Source organism: Cottoperca gobio, chromosome 17, assembly GCF_900634415.1.
Source record: "Cottoperca gobio chromosome 17, fCotGob3.1, whole genome shotgun sequence".
Classification (NCBI taxonomy): Eukaryota; Metazoa; Chordata; class Actinopteri; order Perciformes; family Bovichtidae; genus Cottoperca; species Cottoperca gobio.
In genome coordinates this window covers 187,403-207,085 of record NC_041371.1, presented here as the reverse complement: position 1 = coordinate 207,085, position 19,683 = coordinate 187,403, and the positions used below count along the sequence as shown (strand labels likewise).

The window sequence follows — 19,683 nt, the reverse complement described above, 5'->3', positions numbered from 1 at the left end:
CAGAACTGAAGGGAAACTGCCCAAAGAACAAGCAGGAAGTGAAGACAGCTGCAGTCGAGGCCTGGCAGAGCATCACCAGGGACCGAACCCAGCGTCTGCTGATGTCTATGGGTTCCAGACTTCAGGCTGTCATTGACTGCAAAGGATTTGCAACCAAATATTAAAACTGACTTATGTGATTTATGATTATGTTACTTTGTCCAATTACTTTTGGTCCTTTAAAAAGGGGATACCACGTATACAATGTGTTGTAATTTCCACCGTTCATCTGATCTGGATGTAAATACGCTCAAATTAAAGCTGAAAGTCTGCACTTAAAGCACATATTGATTGTTTAATTTCAAGTCCATTGTGGTCGTGTACAGAGCGAAAATTATGAAAATTGTGTCAATGTCCAAATATTTATGGACCTAACTGTAGTAGGGGGTCCCTGCTCCATCTCTCCATCAGTTTGGTGGTCCTTGGCCTGAAAAACATTGAAGACCCCTGATCTACAATGTGTCAGCACATATTATTGCAATTTAATAGTGACTCCCTCTGGTGGATGTTGTGAAGTATTGTGTTGTCTTTGCTCCAAAGGTTTGTGTACAGAGTTCTGGTGTTTCCTGTCACTGTGGGCCTCACAGCACAGTAGTACACAGCAGAGTCAGACAGCTGAAGCTTCTGGATCTTCAGAGGAACTGATCTTAAGGTGAAATTCACTGTGGATGAAAATCTTTGCCTGAACTCTTCTGGTGTGTTCCCTTCGTCCCCTTGAAAGCGGCTCAGGATGAAGGTAGGGCTGTTGTTTCCATCCTGTTTGTACCAGAACAGATCAGGATATGAAGAAGTTGTCTCAAATGTGCAGCCAAGTGTAACTGTGTGTCCTTCAGTAGCGATGACATCTCCTGTTGGCTGGTTCACTTTGTCTTCTCCTTTACACTCTGGGAAGAAGAGGACATGCAGAGGAAGAGATGAATCAATAAAGATGATTGATTAAAGCAGAACAATCAGTAGCTGTAAAGAGTTACCTAGACAGAGAGTCAGACACACACATGTAGAATAGTCTGGATTCTCACTGGCTGCTGTCTGATGTCAGATTTAAGTTATTTAGAAAGTTCTAGATACCAACAGAAATGATCTGTTTTACTTTTCTTTATGATGAACATTAAAAGATCTCACAGCTCAGTTATTTGTGAAAAGTGTTGAAAGAGGAAACATGTTGTTTGTATGTTACCAAAGAAAAGAGCAGCAAGAATAATCCACAGCCAATGTTCCATCTGTACAACAAGGTTTAAATCAACAGGAGAAACTATCTGATGTTCAACATTCAGTCTGAGAATTGTGCTCTTCACAGCAGCACTTATTATTCACTGGATGGTTGAACACAGTGCAGAAGTAGTGCCTACTTGATAAGGTGGCCCTCTAGTGGAGGGAAGAAGTTCAGATCTGCCATGTTGTGTTGTGTTGTCTTTGCTCCAAAGGTTTTTGTACAGAGTTCTGGTGTTTCCTGTCACTGTGGGCTGCAGAGCACAGTAGTACACAGCAGAGTCTGTCACTGCAGCAGAGGAGATCTGCATCAGGATTTGCTTTTGTGCCACTTCAATCTTCAGTCCAGGGATCAGACGATTCATTATTGTTCCTGTACCAACATGAGAGATGATGAACTCTGGTGGTTTTCCTGGATATTGTCGATACCAGAAGAAATGATCACCACCAGCTGCAGTTCTGGAGTATTTGTAGGACAGAGTAACAGAGCTGCCTTCTAAACTGTACTCTTCTTTCTTGTCAGCAGTCAGTTCTTCACAGCTGACACCTAAAGGAAGAAATAACTCTGTTACACCATTTTACAAAACTCATTTACTCAACACATTCAGAAAACATTGGAATGAAACTTTTCTTAATGCAGAATCCAACAAACCTTTTAGAAGAAGTAGAAATATGAGAGAAGACACACAATGATGCAGTGACAGCATGTTGAATGAAGGTAATGTTGATGGTTTGTATGTTGAACTCTGTTGAATATAGAAGTTCCTCTCTCTTCTATAATTCAGTAACATCTGAGCTCCTCCCTGAATCTCTCCATCTCCTCTTAGATCTGTATTTTCACTTCTCTCAGTTACACTTCCTCCTGGTTAACAGACTGGTAGCAGCATTGTGTACCAGCTGGAGGTCAGAAGGTTTTCTTGGTGATTCTTTTATCATTTAATGGTGGAAATGTCTGGAACACTTTACAAGTAATAAACCAGCTGCTATATTTCCTGAATTATACAGGACTTTATAATCAATTATTGTCAGTAAAATAATGGAAATTGATTTTAAAAATAATGTGATCCAAAGACAACATGTAAATATAAAATGAGAGGACCTAGGATTGAACCCTGTGGTATACCACAAGAAATCACAGCCTGACAGAACAACAGAAACTTCTTTTATAAAGAAAAGACCAAAAACAATCAACACCTGAGTCTGTGATGCCAACATGTTTATGAAAATAATTTATTCAAAGTGTTTGATCTGTCAATAGAAGAGTTAAATATAACAGTACCATATTGTTCTGATATCAAATATTTTGTTCGCATCATTAAAATAGTTTCTTATTTAGGCAGCTATGCATTTGTAAGGGTGTCACCATTCTGGCTTTGTGTTTCCTGTTTTATTTTGTAAAGTTCACTCCCCTTGTGTCATGTCTAGATGTACTTACTGTCTGTGTGTTGTTGATTTGATCCTCCTGTGTCCATTTACCCTGCCTTTGTGTCTTTGCCTTTCTACCCAGCTGTGTCTCATTTCCTCGTGTTGTGTCTGTGTGTATATAAATCACTGCATATCTCATTGTTCCTTGTCGTTACTTCACCCTTGTCCATTGATGTTACCGGGTATGCTTTCTCGTGTCTTCCTCATGTGTTCCCTGGTTTCTTCCGTTCAGTTTACTTTGTACCTTGTTTTCTTGTATTTTAAGCTTTTTATGAATAAAGCTCTACTTTGTTAAACCCTCTCGTCTGGCGTGCTGCATTTGGGTCCTTCCCTGTACCACCCCGTGACAGAAGAACGGACCAGGTATGGACCCAGAAGATATTTTGGACAGTGAACTTTATGATCTCTCCTACACTCTAGTGCAGTGGTCTTCACTATTTTTTACGCGAGAGCCAAATTGATAGGACAAAGTCAATAGGAGAGATACTTTTACCGCAAAGTATGAAAAGCTACATCCAGTCATAAAAAGCATGTCTGCTCATCCCACCCAGAACATACAATATGCAATGCCGCCAATAATGCATTCAATAAAAGCAGGATTATCTTAATACTGGGATGATGTTGTCAAACTCTGCAAACAATATTTCTGTTGAAGCCACAAAGCAGTTTCACAATTTATGAGTCTGAGAAGGTTTTTTTGTCCGAGCCAAAATCCATGAGATCTCAAAGGATGCCTCAGTGAATCGTTCAGCTGTATTAGTTGTCCTGTGTTTGAGCCTTTGTTTTCCAGAAACAGAAGAAAGCGGCTCTATTGTTTTTACTAAGTTCTCTTCCAGGTGTGTCAGTTTCGTTGAATTTTGGATGCGTCGTTTGGAAATGCGGCTCCAAATGACTTCGCTTGAAACCAGAGCCGGTTTGTTTGCATATGAAGCACGAAGGGTTCGACTCGTGGAGGACAAATAAAAATTCCTCTGTCCACTTGTCTTGAATGTTCCTTTACTCGTCTTGTATGAGCCATATGTATGAGTACCTTTCTTTTTTAACGGGAGCAGCTGTTGTCTGTCCACAAACCACATCTCCAGCATCTTCCTCTCGACTCCGCTGTGGTTTGATGCTCCAAAGACGAAGCTTAATTTTCCTCATTTGTCACGCTTTGTTTCTGTCCACCTGTTGTATAACTCTTTAATAAGAAATGGATCCATTGTCCATCTGTAGAAAGACACGCTAACTAGCACGTAATGGTGAAACGAGTGGACCGGAGCCAAACTAACACGAGTATGAAGTGCCAGGTTGGTCGTAGCATCGTCCAATTTAAATGTTCAAATTTAGCGATATAAATATTTTTTTAGAAAATGTCCATATTCGTAAGCATGCTTATGTTAACATATTGTTAATGAGCTTAAGTTTATTTATTTCTATACTAGCCCACCACGTATCTACCCGTCCAAGAGCACATTCACCATGTAGCGCTGATAGACCGCCAGAACTGGCAGCTCCGCAGTGAGTCAGTGTTCCGCTGAGCAGCTTTAAACATCTTGTTTCTGTCTATATTTGCATCTTTTATCAATTATTATTATTATCTATTATTATTATTATTATTATTATTATTATTATTATTATTATTATTATTATTATTATTTGTAGGCTAATAGAGCAGACACTGTGTTTTAATGGGTTGTATGTAATAGCCCTGCTTGTGTTTATGAAACATCTGTATTGACTGCATAATCATATCTATCACCCCTTTATTTAGCCCACTGCCACGCGAGCCACCAATTAAAGCTTGGCGAGCCGCAGGAGGCTCGTGAGCCGCGCAATGAGTAACACTGCTCTAGTGTGTATCCATGTTTAATGGAAAAGAGCCACCTCTTCATGGACTCAACAGGCTGCTTTAGGGTTGGCTCAAGAGGAAATTTCTAAGAAGCCCGGGCTAAAGGGTCTTTTGCCTGAGTGGCTTCAAGACTTTTTGAATCTTCCTCATTACCCGCCTTGTCCTCAGCCAACATCCGGGCCACGAGAGATCCCATTTTTTACTGCCAGGATGCGACAGACCCCCGTTCCTGCTGCTGGGTCGCGATAGACTCATGTTTTTCCTGCCGCCGGACCTCTGCAGACCCCCAGTGCACTCCCTGTGCCTCGAGACCCCAGCTGTCCCCCTGCTACCTCTAGAGACCCCCCGTGTTCCCCCTGACTCTCTGGACTCCAGTTCCAGTGTTACCCCATCCTCTCGAGACCCCAGTGACTCTGGCCCGGCCTCCTGAGCGGTTCCTCCCGCCTCCAGCCTGGCCTCTCCACCGGCCTCTCCCCTGGCCTCCTGAATGGCTCTGCCTGCCTCCAGCCCGGCCTCCTGAGCGGCCTCTCAACCGGTCTCCTGAGCGGCTCCGCCTGCCTACAGCCAGGCCTCCTGAGTGGCTCCGCCCGTCTCGTCTACTTCCAGAGCGGTCCTGCCCGCTTTGGCGGCCTCAAGTCCCGTCTCACCAGCCTCCTGATCGGCCTCCCCCATCCAGCTATCCCATTCTTAGTTCCCTGGCCATGTTTGCCCACTCCTGTGTCCATTCACCTTGCCCGTGTGTATTTGCCTTTCTCCCCCAGCTGTGTCTCTTTCCCTCGTTTACTGTCTGTGTGTATATATCCCTGCATGTCTCATTGTTCCATGTCAGTTCTTCATCCTTGTTCATTGATGTTACCTGGTATGCTTCCTCGTGTCTTCCCTGGTTTGTTCCGTTCAGTTTACTTTGTACTCTGTTTTGTAGTATTTTAAGCTTTTTATGAATAAAGCTCCACTTTGTTAAACCCACTGGTCTGGCGTGCTGCATTTGGGTCCTTCCCTGTACCACCCCGTGACAAAGGGAGTGCTTCACAAAGATAATTCACTGTCAAAGTTTAATCTTACGTCTATAAGACTCGAAAGTATTTGATGTTACACTCAGTTATCATTTAAGGATCATATATTGTCATTCTGTAAACAGGCTTGCAAAATAAAATTATGTTGTTTCCTAGTCCATTAATGCTACGTTCTTTTTTGGGATAATAAATAATTTATTCATACTTAATGATCATATTGTCAAAAATAGTTTAACATTTAGGCAGTTATGAACATGTTTGAGAGTTCATCACAAAAACAATTGACCTACAGAGTTGAATTTGAGGAGGACTGGCTGTTACATTCAGTTATGATGAGGCATTATTACATATAGTCAAATTGTGTCACTATATTTACCGTTATATTTAACTACACTTTAAACAAATCACACAATTTGATTCAAGTATCTCCATAAACATGTTGGTATTACAGGCTCAGATGTAATGCTTTTCTTCTTTTCATTAGAAAATAAGTTTCTCTGTTCTGTCAGCTTGTGATTTCTTGTGGTGTACCACAGGGTTCAATCCTAGGTCCTCTCTTTTTATATTTACATGCTGTCTTTTCCAACACAGAAGCTTCCATATTTTTCCGGATTTTTTATATGTTACTCAAATATATTCAATGTATTGTTAAAATGGTATCATAGTTTAACAGAGTGACTCCCTCTGGTGGATGATGTGGAGTATTGTGTTGTCTTTGCTCCAAAGGTTTGTGTACAGGGTTCTGGTGTTTCCTGTCACTGTGGGCCTCACAGCACAGTAGTACACAGCAGAGTCTGTCACTGCAGCAGAGGAGATCTGCAGATCCATTCTGGTTTTATCCTCGCTCACTTCAACAGATAGTCCAGAAACTGGATTTGCTAGTATTTTTCCTGATTCCAGATGAGAGATGATGAACTCTGGTGGTTTTCCTGGATATTGTCGATACCAGAAGAAATAATCTGTAGCACCTTTGGAGTATTTGTAGGACAGAGTAACAGAGCTGCCTTCTAAACTGTACCCTTCTCTTTTGACTGGAGTGAGTACGTCACAGCTGACACCTGAAATAAAAAAATAACTACGTTATTTCATTTTGCAAAAGATTGAACAAATTATTCACCTTCAGATGTTACTGGAATTAAACTTTTTCATGCTGAAAACAGAAATATGTTTTGTTTTGTGTTGCAAATCTCAGGAAAATAGTAAAATCTTAAAAGCATTTGAGTTACAGTTTTAAGAAATTCAGAATCTAACAAACCTTTTAGAAGAAGTAGAAATATGAGAGAAGACACACAATGATGCAGTGACAGCATGTTGAATGAAGGTAATGTTGATGGTTTGTGTGTTGAACTCTGTTGAATATAGAAGTTCCTCTCTCTTCTACAGTTCTATAACATCTGAGCTCCTCCCTGAATCTCTCCGTCTCCTCTTAGATCTGTATTTTCACTTCTCTCAGTTACACTTCCTCCTGGTTAACAGACTGGTAGCAGCATTGTGTACCAGCTGGAGGTCAGAAGGTTTTCTTGGTGATTCTTTTATCATTTAATGGTGGAAATGTCTGGAACACTTTACAAGTAATGAACCAGCTGCTATATTTCCTGAATTATACAGGACTTTATAATCAATTATTGTCAGTAAAACAATGGAAATTGATTAAAAAAAATAATTTGATCCAAAGACAACATGTAAATATAAAATGAGAGGACCTAGGATTGAACCCTGTGGTACACCACAAGAAATCACAGCCTGACAGGACAACATAAACTTCTTTTATAAAGAAAAGACCAAAAACAATCAACACCTGAGTCTGTGATGCCAACATGTTTATGGAGATAATTGATTCAAATTGTGTGATCTTTCAAATGTGGAGTTATTTGTAACTGAAAATATAATCAAACACTATCATCTATGATTATCGAATTTCTTATTTTCTAAATATTTTATTCAAATTTATCCTTTGCATTATAGAAATGGTTTCACATTTAGTCAGTTATTGATATGAGTTCCTCACAAAATATTTGTCCTATAGAGTTGAACTCTACTAGATGTCAGAGGAATTGCTTTTAGACTCCATTATGATGATATTGGTCATATAAATTATATCCCACAACACCTCATTATTATCAGAGTATGTGACCTATGTCGTTTTATCAGCACTATAAATAAAATAGACCAGAGGTTTTCAACAGGGGGTCGTGACATTTTTGACTAATTAGATTTTATTTTGATTTTCTTTTTTTAAACCAATTTTTTTCCCCACAAATTTAAATGTCTCTAAATAAACATTAACATGAATCCAACATATTGTAGCGAACGGATAAATGGAGGCAGAAGACGTTATCTTTCAGTCAGCAACGCACACATTCAGTATTAGTTAAATAGCTTAGTATTGAATGCACAATAACAGGGTAGCTATGTGTATACACGGCACTAGGCCCAGTTTAACATAAAACACAAGTTTAAACAATATATATACAGTTATGTCCATAAATATTTGGACATTGACACAATTTTGATCATTTTGGTTCTGTACACGACCACAATGGACTTGAAATTAAACAATCAATATGTGCTTTAAGTGCAGACTTTGATCTTTTAATTTGAAAGTATTTACATCCAAATCGGATGAATGGTGGAGGAATTGCAACACATTTTATACGTGGTATCCCCTTTTTAAGGGACCAAAAGTAACAATTTACTGCTCAGCTGTTCCATGGCCAGGTGTGTGTTGCTTCCTCGTAAGTTCATTGACAAGGAGCAGATAAAAGGTCTAGAGTTCATTTCAAGTGGGGTATTTGCTTTTGGAATGTGTTGAGGTCAACTCTCAATATGAAGTCTAAAGAGCTGTCACTATCAGTGAAGCAGGACATCATTAGGCTGAACCATCAAAACAAACCCATCAGAGAAATAACAAAAACATTAGGTGTGGCCAAATCTACTGTTTGGTACATTCTTAAAAAGAAAGAACACACTGGTGAGCTCAGCAACACCAAAAGACCTGGAAGACCACGGAAGACAACTGTGGTGGATGACAGAAGAATTATTTTCCTTCACAACAGTTCAGATCAAGAACTCTCTCCAGGAGGTACAGTGGGTGTATCTGTGTCAAAGTGAACAATCAAGAGAAGATTTCACCAGAGTAAATACAGAGGGTTCCCCACACCATGTCAACCATTGGTGAGCCTCAACAACAGGAAGACCAGATTAGAGTTTGCTAAAACGCATCTAAAAAAGCCTGTACAGTTCTGGAACAACATCCTGTGGACAGATGAGACAAAGATCAACTTGTACCAGAATGTTAGGAAGAGAAGAGTATGGAGAAGGGAAGGAACTGCTCATGATCCAAAGCACACCACCTCATCAGTGAAACATGATGGTGGTAGTGTTATGGCGTGGGCATGTATGGCTGCCAATGGAACTGGTTCCCGTGTATTTATTGATGATGTGACTGCTGATAAAAGCAGCAGGATGAACTCTAAAGTATTTCTGGAAATATTATCTGCTCATATTCAGCCAAATGCTTCAGAACTCATTGGGCGGCGCTTCACAGTGCAGATGGACAATGACCCAAAGCATACTGCGAAAGCCACCAAAGAGTTTTTTAAGGCAAAGAAGTGGAATGTTCTGCAACAGCCAAGTCAATCACCTGACCTGAATCCAATTGAGCATTTCACTTGCTGAAGACAGAACTGAAGGGAAACTGCCCAAAGAACAAGCAGGAAGTGAAGACAGCTGCAGTCGAGGCCTGGCAGAGCATCACCAGGGACCAAACCCAGCGTCTGCTGATGTCTATGGGTTCCAGACTTCAGGCTGTCGTTGACTACAAAGGATTTTCAACCAAATATTAAAACTGACTTATGTGATTTATGATTATGTTACTTTGTCCAATTACTTTTGGTCCTTTAAAAAGGGGATACCACGTATACAATGTGTTGTAATTTCCACCGTTCATCTGATCTGGATGTAAATACGCTCAAATTAAAGCTGAAAGTCTGCACTTAAAGCAGATATTGATTGTTTAATTTCAAGTCCATTGTGGTCGTGTACAGAGCGAAAATTATGAAAATTGTGTCAATGTCCAAATATTTATGGACCTAACTGTAGTAGGGGGGTCCCTGCTCCATCTCTCCATCAGTTTGGTGGTCCTTGCCCTGAAAAACATTGAAGACCCCTGATCTACAATGTGTCAGCATATATTATTGCAATTTAACAGAGTGACTCCCTCTGGTGGATGTTGTGAAGTATTGTGTTGTCTTTGCTCCAAAGGTTTGTGTACAGAGTTCTGGTGTTTCCTGTCACTGTGGGCCTCACAGCACAGTAATACACAGCAGAGTCTGTCACTGCAGCAGAGGAGATCTGCATCAGGATTTGCTTTTGCGCCACTTCAATCTTCAGTCCAGGGATCAGACGATTAATTATTGTTCCTGTACCAACATGAGAGATGATGAACTCTGGTGGTTTTCCTGGATATTGTCGATACCAGAAGAAATAATCACTAGATGACAGTTTGGAGTATTTGTAGGACAGAGTAACAGAGCTGCCTTCTAAACTGTACTCTTCTTTCTTGTCAGCAGTCAGTTCTTCACAGCTGACACCTAAAGGAAGAAATAACTCTGTTACACCATTTTACAAAACTCATTTACTCAACACATTCAGAAAACATTGGAATGAAACTTTCCTCAATGCAGAATCCAACAAACCTTTTAGAAGAAGTAGAAACATGAGAGAAGACACACAATGATGCAGTGACAGCATGTTGAATGAAGGTAATGTTGATGGTTTGTGTGTTGAACTCTGTTGAATATAGAAGTTCCTCTCTCTTCTATAATTCAGTAACATCTGAGCTCCTCCCTGAATCTCTCCGTCTCCTCTTAGATCTGTATTTTCACTTCTCTCAGTTACACTTCCTCCTGGTTAACAGACTGGTAGCAGCATTGTGTACCAGCTGGAGGTCAGAAGGTTTTCTTGGTGATTATTTTATTATATAATGGTGGAAATGTCTGGAACACTTTACAAGTAATAAAACAGCTGCTATATTTCCTGAATTATACAGGACTTTATAATCATTATTGTCAGTAAAATAATGGAAATTGATTTTAAAAATAATGTGATCCAAAGACAACATGTAAATATAAAATGAGAGGACCTAGGATTGAACCCTGTGGTACACCACAAGAAATCACAGCCTGACAGAACAACAGAAACTTCTTTTATAAAGAAAATAACAAAAACAATCAACACCTGAGTCTGTGATGCCAACATGTTTATGGAGATAATTGATTCAAAGTGTTTGATCTGTCAATAGAAGAGTTAAATATAACAGTACCATATTGTTCTGATATCAAATATTTTGTTCGCATCATTAAAATAGTTTCTTATTTAGGCAGCTATGCATTTGTAAGGGTGTCACCATTCTGGCTTTGTGTTTCCTGTTTTATTTTGTAAAGTTCACTCCCCTTGTGTCATGTCTAGATGTACTTACTGTCTGTGTGTTGTTGATTTGATCATCCTGTGTCCATTTACCCTGCCTTTGTGTCTTTGCCTTTCTACCCAGCTGTGTCTCATTTCCTCGTGTTGTGTCTGTGTGTATATATGTCACTGCATGTCTCATTGTTCCTTGTCGTTACTTCACCCTTGTTCATTAATGTTACCTGGTATGCTTTCTCGTGTCCTCCTCGCGTCTTCCCTGGTTTCTTCCATTCTGTTTACTTTGTACCTTGTTTTGTTGTATTTTAAGCTTTTTATGAATAAAGCTCTACTTTGTTAAACCCTCTCGTCTGGCGTGCTGCATTTGGGTCCTTCCCTGTACCACCCAAGTGACAGAAGAACCGACCAGGTATGGACCCAGCAGATATTTTGGACAGTGAAATATATGATCTCTCCTACACCCTAGTGTGTATCCATGTTTAATGGAAATGAGCCCCCTCTTCAAGGACTCAACAGGCAGCTTTAGGGTTGGCTCAAGAGAAAATCATTATGAAACCCGGGCTAAAGGGTCTTGCCTTTGCCTGAGTGGCTTCAAGATTTTTGAATCTTCCTCATTACCCGCCTTGTCCTCAACCAACATCCGGGCCGCGAGAGATCCGTTTTTTTACTGCCAGGATTCGACAGACCCCCATTCCTACTGGGCCGCGACAGACCCCAGTTCCCGCTGCTGCTGGACCTGTGCAGACCCCAGTTCCCACTGCTGCCGGAACTCTGCAGACCCCCAGTGCTCCCCCTGTGTCTCGAGACCCCAGCTGTCCCCCTGCTACCTCTCGAGACCCCCGTGCTCCCCCTGACTCTCGAAACCCCAGTTCCCGTGTTCCCCCTGACTCTCTGGACTCTAGTTCCAGTGTTACCCCGTCCTCTCGAGACCCCAGTGACTCTGGCCCGGCCTCCTGAGCGGTTCCTTCCGCCTCCAGCCTGGCCTCTCCACCGGCCTCTCCCCTGGCCTCCTGAATGGCTCTGCCTGCCTCCAGCCCGGCCTCCTGAGCGGCCTCTCCCCTGACCTCCTGAATGGCTCTGCCTGCCTCCATCCAGGCCTTCTGAGTGGCCCCGCCCATCTCGTCTGCTTCCAGAGCGGCCCTGCCCGCTTTGACGACCTCAAATCCCATCTCTTCTGCTTCCTGCTCGGCCTCTCCCATCCAGCTACACCATTCTTAGTTCCCTGGCCATGTTTGCCCACTCCTGTGTCCATTCACCCTGCCCTTGTTTCTTTGCCTTTCTCCCCCAGCTGTGTCTCTTTCCCTCGTTTACTGTCTGTGTGTATATATCCCTGCCTGTCTCATTGTTCCATGTCAGTTCTTCACCCTTGTTCATTGATGTTACCTGGTATGCTTCCTCGTGTCTTTCCTGGTTTGTTCCGTTAAGTTTACTTTGTACTCTGTTTTGTAGTATTTTATGCTTTTTATGAATAAAGCTCCACTTTATTAAATCCACTGGTCTGGCGTGCTGCATTTTGGTCCTTCCCTGTACCACCCCGTGACAAAGTGAGTGCTTCACAAAGATAATTCACCATCAAAGTTTAATCTTAGGTCTATAAGATGTGAAAGTATTTGAGGTTACACTCAGTTGTCATTCAAGGATCATTTATTGTCATTCTGTAAACAGGCTTGCAAAATAGAATTATGTTGTTTCCTAGTTCATCAATGCTACGTTCTTTTTTAGGATAATAAATAATTTATTCAAACTTAATGATCATATTGTCAAAAATAGTTTAACATTTAGGCAGTTATGAACATGTTTGAGAGTTCATCACAAAAACAATTGACCTACAGAGTTGAATTTGAGGAGGACTGGCTGTTACATTCAGTTATGATGAGGCATTATTACATATAGTCACATTGTGTCACTATATTTATCGTTATATTTAACTACACTATTGACCAATCACACAATTTGAATGAAGTATCTCCATAAACATGTTGGTATTACAGGCTCAGATGTTTAATGCTTTTCTTCTTTTCATTAGAAAATAAATTTCTCTGTTCTGTCAGGTTGTGTTTTCTTGTGGTGTACCACAGGGTTCAATCCTAGGTCCTCTCTTTTTATATTTACATGCTGTCTTTTCCAACACACAAGCTTCCATATTTTTCTGGATTTTTTACATGTTACTCAAATATATTATTTGCATTGTTGAAATGGTATCATCGTTTAACAGAGTGACTCCATCTGGTGGATGTTGTGGAGTATTGTGTTGTCTTTGTTCCAAAGGTTTTTGTACAGAGTTCTGGTGTTTCCTGTCACTGTGAGCCTCACAGCACAGTAGTACACAGCAGAGTCTTTAGCTGAGATGATCTCCAGATCAACACGTTTCTGTGTCTTGTCAATGTGAGCTGAGAAATCAGAAACAGTTGAATGAATCAATCCTCCCTCTGTGATGTAGAGCAGGAACTCTGGTCTGGATCTCTGGTATTGTCAGTACCACTGGATACTGTTGATAGTACCCTCATATCTACAGGTCAGGTTGATGTTTCTGCCCTCTGCAACATGTTCTTCACTACTCTCTGGCTTTATGCTGTCCATGGAGCCCAGGGCTGCAAAATGAGAATAATTCATGTCAGTCAGTCTGCAGGAGATTCTAACATCAAGAGACTCAACAAGGGTCTTCCCTTTTTCTTTCATCTCATTGTGAGATAAAACATGGCCAAATGTCTTTTTCTATCATATAAATTGTTGCCTTACATAGATAAACCTCTAGTTACGAACTATCTGGTTAATACAGCCGGTTAAATGAGACTTTATCTCTGTTCTAACACTCACCTATAAAGTGAGAGAAAAGTAAAAAGAGGTAAAGCAACATGTCTTTGGAGTTGTTAAAGCCAAACAGCCACAGATGAGCAAAGTTCTTCCACTGCAGTAGAAAGAAACAGTAAAGTGCCTGTCTGCTGCACAGGCCTTCTCCTCAACATCAAGCTGATTGTGCTTCTACTTCCTCAAACATTTCTGCTCTGCAGACAGAACTCATCTCATTGGTTGAGTCAGACATCAGTGGGCGGGGTCAGAGAATCACCTTTTGCTCACATTGAACCTTCAATGTTCAGGTCACTGAAAGGAATTTTCCCCCAAATGTAATGTCATTTAATAATGTCTTAAACCTTAGGCTAAGTGATCACATACCAGTAAAATCATTATGTTTTGTATTTGTTCAATAACTGGGAAACATTGTCAACTAACCCAGAAGTACATTAAGTGTCAGTAAAAGTAATTAGGTTCATTATATGTCTTGTAATGTGTCCTCTGGATCAAACTGTCAGGTCGTGAGAATCAGTATACAGAAAGAGAACCTTTACTGGAAGCTTCTCTGATGGTGATTGAGTTGTTTGAGCATCAACTGTGATCGTCTTAAAGTTTAACACAGTGACTCCCTCTGGTGGATGTTGTGGAGTATTGTGATGTGTGTCTTTGCTTCAAAGGTTTGTGTACAGAGTTCTGGTGTTTCCTTTCACTGTGGGCCTCACAGCACAGTAGTACACAGCAGAGTCTGTCACTGCAGCAGAGGAGATCTGCATCAGGATTTGGTTTCCCTTCACTTTAATCTTTGGTCCAGGCAACATAGCATTCATAAAATTACCTAAATCAAAGATGATGAACTCTGGTGGTTTTCCTGGATATTGTCGATACCAGAAGAAATGATCACCACCAGCTGCAGTTCTGGAGTATTTGTAGGAGAGAGTAACAGAGCTGCCTTCTAAACTGTACTCTTCTTTCTTGTCAGCAGTCAGTTCTTCACAGCTGACACCTAAAGGAAGAAATAACTCTGTTACACCATTTTACAAAACTCATTTACTCAACATATTCAGAAAACATTGGAATGAAACTTTCCTTAATGCAGAATCCAACAAACCTTTTAGAAGAAGTAGAAACATGAGAGAAGACACACAATGATGCAGTGACAGCATGTTGAATGAAGGTAATGTTGATGGTTTGTGTGTTGAACTCTGTTGAATATAGAAGTTCCTCTCTCTTCTATAGTTCAGTAACATCTGAGCTCCTCCCTGAATCTCTCCGTCTCCTCTTAGATCTGTATTTTCACTTCTCTCAGTTACACTTCCTTTTGTCTGTGAAAAACTGGAGGAATGAGTCGCATAAAGCAGGAGTAGATGTAGTGAAGCTGTTGGCACGGGACTGGAGGAGGTTTTTGACTGTGGAGAAAAGGGATCTGGGATTCCGGGAGGGGTCATTGAAGATGGTCGAGAGTTAAGCAGACTTGGCAGCGGTGAGGGAGTTTGTAGGCTTCTTGGTGGACTGTAAGGGAGGTTTTTTTGTCAAGTTTGCGGCCAGTCTATTTCATTTTGCGAAGTGTGGGTGTGAACCAGGGTGAGGAGGTGTTGAAAGAGAGGTTTGTTGAGCAGACAAGGTCGATGATGTGTCCTTTGTCGTGGGTGGGGAAGGTGACATGTTGGGTGATAGAAAAATTGTCCAGTAGAGTAGAGAGTTCAGCTGAGAGTTTGCAGGTGGGGGAGTCCATGTGGATGTTAAGGTCACCGAGCAGTAACAGGCGTGGGGAGATGGATGAGGCTAGTGTGAGGAGTTCAGTAAAATCAGAGAGGAAGGAGGGATGAGTTTTAGAAGGCCGGTAAATGAGAATAACTGTCATTGAGGAGAAGGCTTTGAAGGCAAGGAACTCAAAGGATGGTACTGGGGGAGGGTGAGTTCTGTGATCCGGAAGTTCTGATTGTAGATAACAGCAAGGCCACCACCACGATGGGAGAGGCGGGGTTTAGTGATGTAGTTAAAACCCAGAGGGGATGTTTGATTGAGGGAGAAGAAATCATTGGGTTGTTGCCAGGTTTCAGTGAGCAGAAGAAAATCCAGGGTTTTGTCAAGGATGAGTTCGTGCAGGATGGGGACTTTATTGTTGATTGACTGGAGGTTGAGGAGGGCAAGGTTGGTTGAGAGGGAGGGTGGTGCGGTGGTGGCAGGCTGGAGAGGTCTGATGTTGTCTAGAATAGATGTTGTTGGTGTGAGACGGCGGAGAGAGGGAAAGTCAGTTTCAGGTTTTCTTTGCTGCCGGGAGTGCAGCAGTCAAGTGGTGTTCCCAGTATATGTTGTGGTAGAGGGTGCGCTCTGATGACGTGTCAGATGTGCGACGGTACGTGGAGCTGACCAGATGGTTCTAATGGATTGTCGGTGCTGGAAGTAAACAAACCTACTGCGAGTGCTACGGTGTATGTAGCGGGGTCGGCGTAGGAGTCCAAGTTGTTGTATAACAGAGATGCAGGATGGAATGGTGTAGTTGTTAAGTTGCAGAAGCTGTGAAGTTGAAAATGTGAGCATAATGAGCGATGTAGCGGCTAGCGTTAGCCACCAGCCACTCGTTGGCTGAGTGAGGGCAGCCAGTAAATCCCAGCCGTGGAGGTAGTCACAGCAGAAAAAGGTTGAACAGTTGGAATGAAAGACAGGTCAACACCTGACTTGGAGCTTGCTGGGGTGCAAAAAATAAATAATAATAAAAAAAGGTAGTAATTCAGACGGAGAAGCGGTGAACAAACAACGCCAGCGTCCTCTCCTCTCAAAGCATGCAGGAGTTCATTAGAGCTCGTCTTCACTGAACACATGAATACTTGCTGCAGTGTGTCGATGTGTTTCACAGAAGAAGTACTGCAGTATCTGGAAGGTGGAGCTCAATATTAAAGAGTGCACAAGTTATTGGATGCAGATTGTCAGTCATTAAAATAAGAAGCAGCAGGTGGAGCCAGACACACACACAGACTGACAGACAGTTCAACAGTCACTGCTCCTACTGTTGAAGCAGGTCAGTGAACGCACCTTGACCCCTCTGTGTTGATGCATCTGCTCCACCTGGATCCTCCTGCACACCAACACACAGACCAGAGAGCATGCTGGGAAACTACAGCAACACAAAGGTCCTTTAAATCCTTCAAACTGCACATTTCATGACTTTCATTTGTACGTTCTTTCATTTCCCCACTCGACAGACACAAAACATGTCTCCTTATTACTGTAGTGATAATATTGATCTGCAGTAATACAGTAGTTTCATATTCACAGCTGATCTATAAGACAACATTTGATCACCACGTCCTCCATGGCTCCACAGACAGAGGGAGTAGCTCCACCTAAACAAAGTCCCACATTACACAACGACTGATGACGTCAAGCACCGCCCACAATGTTTGAGTGACAGCTGAACAAACGCCACAACAATCAGCCGTCGGCACAAACACGGAGACGAAATACGTTTCAGAGTTTAAACACAGAGCTGAAGCCGCTTCCCTTAAATCACACGTTCACATTCATTTTAAAGGAAGAAGTCTTTTTAGTCTTAACATGTTTAATACAAACCCCACCCAGGATGAGGGTCATGTTCAACTTCACTGTTAACATCACAAGAACATTGTGTTCAAAGTAAATGTGATCTGTGATCAACATTCACAGGAAACTATCTGCTCACACTTCATCCTGGTGTCACACAAACCTCCTGCACTTATATTGGGATTATTATTCAGGTTCATTGTACAGCTGATCATCTGGAATATAATATGAAACATAGAACATGTCACTTAGTCCGGGGGGGTTAGTTTACTCACTGAGAGAAAAAGACTCCCTGAAGGAGAACCAGAGATTTACTTCTGTCTACTTGAGTTTACAGAACTCAGCAGTGGATCCAGGACTAACTCCAGCGTAGAGCGGCTGAGAGAATGTGTGGTGGACTCTGTGCAGGAGAGTCATGGTGTCAGAGACGCTGTAGAAGGACAGAACACCTGCTCTGTGATCCAGGTACACTCCGAGTCTGGAGGACGCAGGACCTGAGACGGGAGTTTGGACTTTGTTGTGATAAAATGTATAACTGCTATTGTTACAACGTAACATCCAGGATTTATCATTGAATCCAAATAAACATTCAACCCCCCCCCCTGCTCTGCTGATGTTCTTGTATGCGACTGCTACATAAACTCCCCCGCTCCACTCCACCTCCCAGTAACTACGTCCAGTCAGACTCTCTCTACTCAGCACCTGAAGATATCCAGTGAATCTGTCTGTGTGATGAGAATAAGACTGTTGTTCACTCATTAATGTCACCCCCCAGATAATAACAGCAGTGTGAATGCTGTGTTTGGATCCAGTGTGATGTCACGTGAATACTTTAAGAATCCAGCTCTGGTCTTGGGCTCTGCTGACAGTAAAACATCCACTTCAGTCCCAGTCTGTGAGATGTTTGTCCACTTCTCTCTCAGAACGTCCTGGAGTTCATCTGTGACTTGTGACACAGCCGCTGTCACTTCCTCAAAGTATCTGAGAGGGATGTTGATGCTGGAGGAGAGTGTAGACTCACTGAGTGGGGACAGTGAGGGGTAGTTGTGTAGAAACTGGTTGTGGTCCTCTGTGTGTGCGAGCTGCTTCAGATCAGCGTCTTTCCTCTTCAGCTCAGTGATCTCCTGCTCCTGCTTCTCCTGAAGCTCTTTGACTCGACTCACTTCACTTTCCTGCTGCGATCTGAGCTGCTGCTTCACATCAGAGCTTCTTTTCTGCATGAGACGGATCAGCTGAGTGAACATCTTCTCACTGTCCTCCACTGCTCTGTCAGCAGAGCGATTGATGACCTCCACCTCCTGCTGAAGCAGCTTCACATCTTTCTCTCCGTCCTGGATTCTCTGCTGGATGTTTAGTCGACTCCCCTCGAGCTCTCTCTGCCTCTCAGTCCTTTCTGCTGCAGCTGAGACTGTGTCGTGGCCTTTATGTTCCTCCAGAGAGCAGAGATAACAGATACACTGCTGATCAGTACGGCAGAACATCTTCATCACCTCATCGTGACGAGAGCACATGTTCTCCTGGAGCTTCTGGGAGGGTTCCACCAGCTTGTGTTTCTTTAATGGAGCCACATCATAATGAGTCTGGAGGTGTTTCTCACAGTAAGAGGCCACACACTGCACACAGGACTTGAAGGCTTTCAGTTTTCTCCCAGTGCAGACATCACATCCCACATCTTCAGGTCCAGCATAGCAGTGATCAGCAGGAGCAGCTTGGAGTCCAGTCTTCTTCAGCTCCTCCACTAAAGCTGCTAACATGGTGCTCTTCACCAGGACAGGCCTCGGTGTGAAGGTCTGCCTGCACTGAGGGCAGCTGTGGCTTCTCTTCTCGTCCTCTCATCCCAGAAGCTTTGAATACAGTTCTTGCAGTAGCTGTGTCCACAGGGAGTCGTCACCGGATCCTTCAGTAGATCCAGACAGATGGAACAAGAGAAGGTTTCCCGGTCCAGCTGAACTCCTTTCTGCGCCATTTCTCCTTCACTGCCAGCGACTGTGTGAGTCTCACTTCCTGAGAAGTGTAGGGTATAAAGGTCCTCCACATGATAGGAAGAGGAGGGAGGGGGGGGGGGAGAGCAGGGTGTGACAGATACTGTGTGAGTCTCACTTCCTGAGAAGTGAAACTAGTTTGAGCTGCGATCTCAAAGCATGTGTGTGTGCAGCGAGTGGAGCCTGTCAGCTGTGTGTGTGCAGCGCCATGTTGGTTAGACCCATCCACACAGCTGTAGATCTGCAGGGGAGGGACCAGGAAGTGTATATAACAAGCTCCACCACATTACAGGAAGAGGAGGGGGGGGGGGGGGGAGCAGGGTGTGACAGATACTGTGTGTTCAACATGTTTCACAAACACTCACTTCAGCTTCAGGAAACTTCTTACAGTCAGTTTAGACTTCAGCTGGAAAAACAAAGGAGTGGT

General features: G+C 42.5%; 1 long non-coding RNA gene and 1 gene segment (V, D, J or C); both read right to left on the bottom strand.

Annotated features, from left to right (window-relative positions):
* Positions 1 to 769: 769 nt before the first annotated feature.
* LOC115022216 (T cell receptor alpha variable 26-2-like) lies at positions 770 to 2,278 on the bottom strand. The segment is given in 3 exon segments: positions 770 to 923; positions 1,389 to 1,795; positions 1,901 to 2,278. Coding segments are annotated over 3 exon segments (570 nt in total).
* A 10,292-nt stretch (positions 2,279 to 12,570) lies between these two features.
* On the bottom strand, positions 12,571 to 17,253 carry LOC115023144 (uncharacterized). The gene is made up of 3 exons (XR_003833978.1): positions 14,843 to 17,253; positions 14,570 to 14,737; positions 12,571 to 13,532 (listed from the first exon to the last, which is right to left on the bottom strand). It is a non-coding gene; the product is annotated as an uncharacterized LOC115023144 (long non-coding RNA).
* Between the last annotated feature and the right edge of the window lie 2,430 nt (positions 17,254 to 19,683).